The following is a 6000-nucleotide window of genomic DNA, read 5'->3' as shown; positions in this document are numbered from 1 at the left end:
ACAACTACTACTACTACTACTACTTCTTCTACTACAACAACAACAACTACTACTACTACTACTACAACAACAACAACAACTACTACTACTACTACATCAACAACAACAACAACTACTACTACTACTACTACTACATCAACAACTACTACTACTACTACATCAACAACAACTACTACTACTACTACTACTACTACTACTACTACTACTACTACAACAACAACTACAACAACAACTACTACTACTACTACATCAACAACAACAACAACTACTACTACTACTACTACTACATCAACAACTACTACTACTACTACTACTACTACTACTACTACAACAACAACTACAACAACAACTACTACTACTACTACTACTACTACATCAACAACAACAACAACTACTACTACTACTACTACTACATCAACAACTACTACTACTACTACTACATCAACAACAACTACTACTACTACTACTACTTCTTCTACTACAACAACAACAACTACTACTACTACTACTACAACAACAACAACAACTACTACTACTACTACATCAAAAACAACAACTACTACTACTACTACTACATCAACAACAACTACTACTACTACTACTACTACTACTACATCAACAACAACTACTACTACCACATCAACAACAACAACTACTACTACTACTACTACTACTACAACTACTACTACTACTACTACAACAACAACAACAACTACTACTACAACAACTACTACAACAACAACTACTACTACTACAACAACAACAACAACAACTACTACTACAACAACTACCACAACAACAACTACTACAACTACTACTACTACTACTACTACTACAACAACAACAACTACTACTACTACTACTACTACAACAACAACTACTACTACAGCTGCTGCTACTACCACTACTGCTGCTGCTGCTACTACTACTACAACTACTACTACCTCTACTACTACTACCAGTGAGTCTAGCCTGTTAATGACTACCAACAATCTACTTCTCCCCTCTCTCTGAGGAACAGCAGGTGCAGACACATGACCATAAAAAAAATTTGAGAGAGAGAAAGAAAGAAGGACACAGAAGGACTATTGCACTACCATGACTAAAAAAGAGAAGGGTGTCTGTTACCGTGGAAACTGGTTTCTTTAACGCTGGTTTGGCCACGTCCTTGCACCCCACCTGGAAAACACAACCCCACCCCACACAACACACACACACAGATATACACACAGACACACACACACACACACACACACACACACACACACACACACACACACACACACACACACACACACACACACACACACACACACACACACACACACACACACGTCGTTAGTGATTTAGAGGTTGCACAGCCCAAAACAAATAGTAATAATAACAATCAACTCTACTTGTATCAAATCTTTCATACAATGTTGTATTCTAATAGTTGTATCCTGAAACTGTTTCCAAATACAAACACAGTACACAAAACACAGCTAAACAGTAGAGATAGTCAACATAATAATAATACATTCCACTGTAATGCACCCTTCATAGAGTACATTGTTTGTATCCTGGCATCCTGAAACCAGCAGCCCAACAGCCAGGGCTAGTCTCCTGCTAGGCTACTGTACTGTATCACTATCTGTCTGGAGCTAGACAATAGACTCCAGGGCTAACGGCTCAGGCAGCTTTACCTTGTCTGTCCTCAGAGACAGAGCCTCCAGTTTGGGTAGCATTATATTCCTACAAGGTACCGGTGGCCATCTTGATTTGCTTTGCTCCCCTCAGCCTCTAGATAGAAGTATAGCTGACTACTACTACCTCAGTCTCTGAGAGGAGAGCTGAGCTCTCTACTACCATCGCCAGAGCAGAGAGAGGCTGCCTGCCTGCCTGTCTGCCTGCAAGACAGACGCTGTGTAGAGAACAGTTGCTGCTGCCGCAGACACGCACACATACACACACATAAACACACAGACACACACACACAGACACACGCTCACACTGCATGCCTCTCGCAGACGCAGACTGAGCCCCGTCAGCCAATGGGGTGAGGGCGTTAGCGGCTTGTAAATGATCTCCCATGCCTAGTCCCTCCTAAACAAAGAAGCTGCTATGTAGGCTTTTACCCTAGCCCCTACACATGGAGAAACACGCAAACTGTGGACCGGACAATCTACACGCATCGGACTGGAGCTGAGGACAGACAGGTCTGAGCTGGGTCTGGCTGTGTTATTAACCCTTTAAATGCCATTCACACACTGGGTGTGGGAAACAAGTTATTTAAAGAGCTGTTTATAAATGGCTAATACAACATGATGGAATACTTTATTAATGAAATAAGGCCTAATGCATGTATTCTATTCATATGGCGGTGGAAAGGATCAGCGTTAGACAGAAAATCGAATTACCCTGAGATGACATCGCATGAGAGACAAGTACATATCCCTGGATTAATTGTTTTGCATCTTAATGAACCCTGACTGTAATGCAAAGCACACAATCCTGTCTGTCTAGCATCAGTCACAGCTCCAACGATTCCTCCAAGTCACCTGATATCAGTTCAAACTACAAACACTTGTCCTAGCCGCTGTAGTCTCCTTATGTTTGCTTTTTATGAACTCTTTATCATAAAGCTGTGAGAAAGTGTCTTTGTTAAAAAAACACTTTTCAAAGTATTTGTTTTATAACGATACAGAAAGATATTATCTAAACTGTGATTTCTGGCTGTGATTTCTCTAAACTGTTACTTCTCCAACCAATATACACAAAACATGACAGAATCCACCCTAAACAATAACATGACAGAATATAATCCACCCTGAACCATAACATGACAGAATATAATCCACCCTAAACCATAACATGACAGAATATAATCCACCCTAAACAATAACATGACAGAATATAATCCACCCTGAACCATAACATGACAGAATATAATCCACCCTGAACCATAACATGACAGAATATAATCCACCCTAAACCATAACATCACAGAATATAATTCACCCTAAACAATAACATGACAGAATATAATCCACCCTAAACAATAACATGACATAATCCACCCTAAACAATAACATGACAGAATATAATCCACCCTGAACCATAACGTGACAGAATCTAATCCACCCTAAACCATAACATGACAGAATATAATCCACCTTGAACCATAACATGACAGAATATAATCCACCCTAAACCATAACATGACAGAATATAATCCACCCTAAACAATAACATGACAGAATCTAATCCACCCTAAACCATAACATGACATAATTTAATCCACCCTAAACCATAACATGACAGAATCTAATCCACCCTAAACCATAACATGACATAATCCACCCTAAACCATAACATGACAGAATCTAATCCACCCTAAACCATAACATGACAGAATCCACCCTAAACCATAACATGACAGAATCTAATCCACCCTAAACCATAACGTGACAGAATCTAATCCACCCTAAACCATAACATGACAGAATCTAATCCACCCTAAACCATAACATGACATAATCCACCCTAAACCATAACATGACAGAATCTAATCCACCCTAAACCATAACGTGACAGAATCCACCCTAAACCATAACATGACAGAATCTAATCCACCCTAAACCATAACATGACAGAATCTAATCCACCCTAAACCATAACATGACAGAATCTAATCCACCCTAAACCATAACATGACAGAATCTAATCCACCCTAAACCATAACACATTTTTCATGCTTGTTCGTGTTCATTAGGCACCATACGGAAGAAAACGGACTGAAACAAGTAGGGACCAGCTGCACTTGTACAATGAACCCTCATTTTTGTTTTCCATTGCAAAATGTTTTCAGGTGTTTTCTGTTGCGTATCATAATGCGTTGCATAATGAACATGACCCAGCAGTGTGAAACGCCAAAACACAGTCAGGTGGTTGACTTCAATTCTAGAAGTGTAGCAGCAGCACACCGTGGTTCAGCTCCTGCAACTCTCTACTTCCTGGTCTACAGGATTAGTGGCACATTTTACCAGAGGGCCTATAAGAGATCAATATTATGCCACATGTATTCGCAAATGTAAATCACCAATCCACATATATAAATCACTTTACCACAAATGTAAATCACCAATCCACAAATGTAAATCACTTTTCACAAATGTAAATCACCAATCCACAAATGTAAATCACTTTCCACAAATGTAAATCACCAATCCACAAATGTAAATCACCAATCCACAAATATAAATCACTTTCCACAAATGTAAATCCCCAATCCACAAATGTAAATCACCAATCCACAAATGTAAATCACTTTCCACAAATGTAAATCACCAATCCACAAATGTAAATCACTTTCCACAAATGTAAATCACCAATCCACAAATGTAAATCACCAATCCACAAATGTAAATCACCAATCCACAAATGTAAATCACTTTCCACAAATGCAATTCACTATCTACAAACAAAGACTTTTTGATTTGTATTTGTAAATCGAGGGCCTTAAGTAAAATGACTGCCATAAAGATTTGCACATAGGAGAGATATGCGCAAACATGACCTGCAACTCCATATTTGGAAGCGCTTAGGTCACCTCACTTTTGGCAGGGATTTGAAGACAAGAAAAATACAAAAAGTTCTCATGTGTAGAAAGAGATTTTTATTCATAGAAGTTCCAAAAGTTCCAAAAGAATAAAGACACTTCAAATGTCATATTATGTCTATATAAAGTGTTGTAGCGATGTGCAAATAGTTAAAGTACAAAAGGGAAAATAAATTAACATAAATATGGGTTGTATTTACAATGGTGTTTGTTCTTCACTGGTTGCCCTTTTCTTGTGGCAACAGGTCACACATCTTGCTGCTGTGATGGCACACTGTGGTATTTCACCCAGTAGATATGGGAGTTTATCAAAATTGGGCTTGTTTTCTAATTCTTTGTGGATCTGTGTAATTTAATATGGTCATACATTTGGCTGAATGAAGATTAGGAAGTGCAGCTCAGTTTCCACCTCATTTTTGGGCAGTGTGCACATAGCCTGTCTTCTCTTGAGAGCCAGGTCTGCCTACAGCGGCCTTTCTCAATAGCAAGGCTATGCTCACTCTGTACATAGTCAAAGTTTTCCTTAAGTTTGGGTCAGTCACAGTGGTCAGGTATTCTGCCACTGTCTCTCTCTTTCTCTCTCTCTCTCTCTCTCCCTCTCTCTCTCAATTCAATTCAATTGGCATGGGAAACATATGTTTACATTGCCAAAGCAATCTCTCTCTCTCATTTCTATCCATCTCTCTCTTCTTTTCAAGTTCAATTTCAATTTAAGGGGTTTTATTGGCATGGGAAACATATGTTTCTCTCTCACTCAGATCCTCCCCTTTTCTCTCTTTCATTCTCTCACAGAAACTTCTCTTCCTTTCCCCTCACTTTCTCAGCCCCTTCTATCCTCCCTCTCTCCTCTCTAAAGACGACCATATGGTGTCGGCCTCTCTCCTCTCTAAAGACGACCATGTGGTGTCGGCATGGCGGAGGCCATACCAGGACAGGGGAACAAACTCAGGCAGCCTCCCTCTACCACTCTGACACCTCAGCCAGCCAACCCTGTGTGTGTTGTGTGTGTGTGTGTTTGTGTGTGTGTGTTTGTATGAGTGTGTGTGTGGCATAGCTCAGGTACTAAGACAACAGCTGATCAGTGTATTCATAACAGCCGCTAGCAACAGGCAGCATGCCAACCACAAACAAACACACACGGATACTTCCCGTGATGGATAAACCAATGAATTAAAAGGACAACATCGCAAGTACAATTACGATATGTCAGTGTTTAACAGACTATTGTTCTCCTTTTCATAAGAATCATAATTCTACTTTAACAGTTCATAAAAGAACATTAAAATATGCTTTATTGTCAGAGTGTGTGTGTGTGTGTGTGTGTGTGTGTGTGTGGTGACTAATCAGAGCAGTCTGAGGTAGTTGGACAGGTTTGTCTATTTAAGTCTAGTGCCCGACTG

The 6000-nt window shown here is 39.7% G+C and overlaps 1 protein-coding gene across 3 annotated transcripts in view; it reads right to left on the bottom strand.

The window, feature by feature from the left end:
- LOC106577185 (methylcytosine dioxygenase tet3-B) overlaps positions 1 to 6000 on the bottom strand; it is a 150547-nt gene that overhangs the window by 93596 nt on the left and 50951 nt on the right. Inside the window, exons 1-2 of one of the 3 annotated variants that reach the window (XM_014155013.2) lie at positions 1686 to 2112; positions 1129 to 1179 (exon numbers count right to left, since the gene is read on the bottom strand). The exons of 1 other annotated variant lie outside the window; for it this stretch is intronic. In XM_014155013.2, coding sequence (XP_014010488.2) covers positions 1129 to 1179; positions 1686 to 1727 — 93 coding nt within the window. In that variant the 5' untranslated portion in view covers positions 1728 to 2112. Of the gene's footprint in view, positions 1 to 1128; positions 1180 to 1685; positions 2113 to 6000 lie in introns of those variants that run through there. One more of the 3 variants, XM_014155010.2, reaches the window with a different exon arrangement.

This window comes from Salmo salar, chromosome ssa18, assembly GCF_905237065.1.
Source record: "Salmo salar chromosome ssa18, Ssal_v3.1, whole genome shotgun sequence".
NCBI classification, from domain to species: domain Eukaryota; kingdom Metazoa; phylum Chordata; class Actinopteri; order Salmoniformes; family Salmonidae; genus Salmo; species Salmo salar.
Note: the sequence above shows the minus strand (reverse complement) of the source record. Positions and strands in the feature narration are given on the sequence as shown.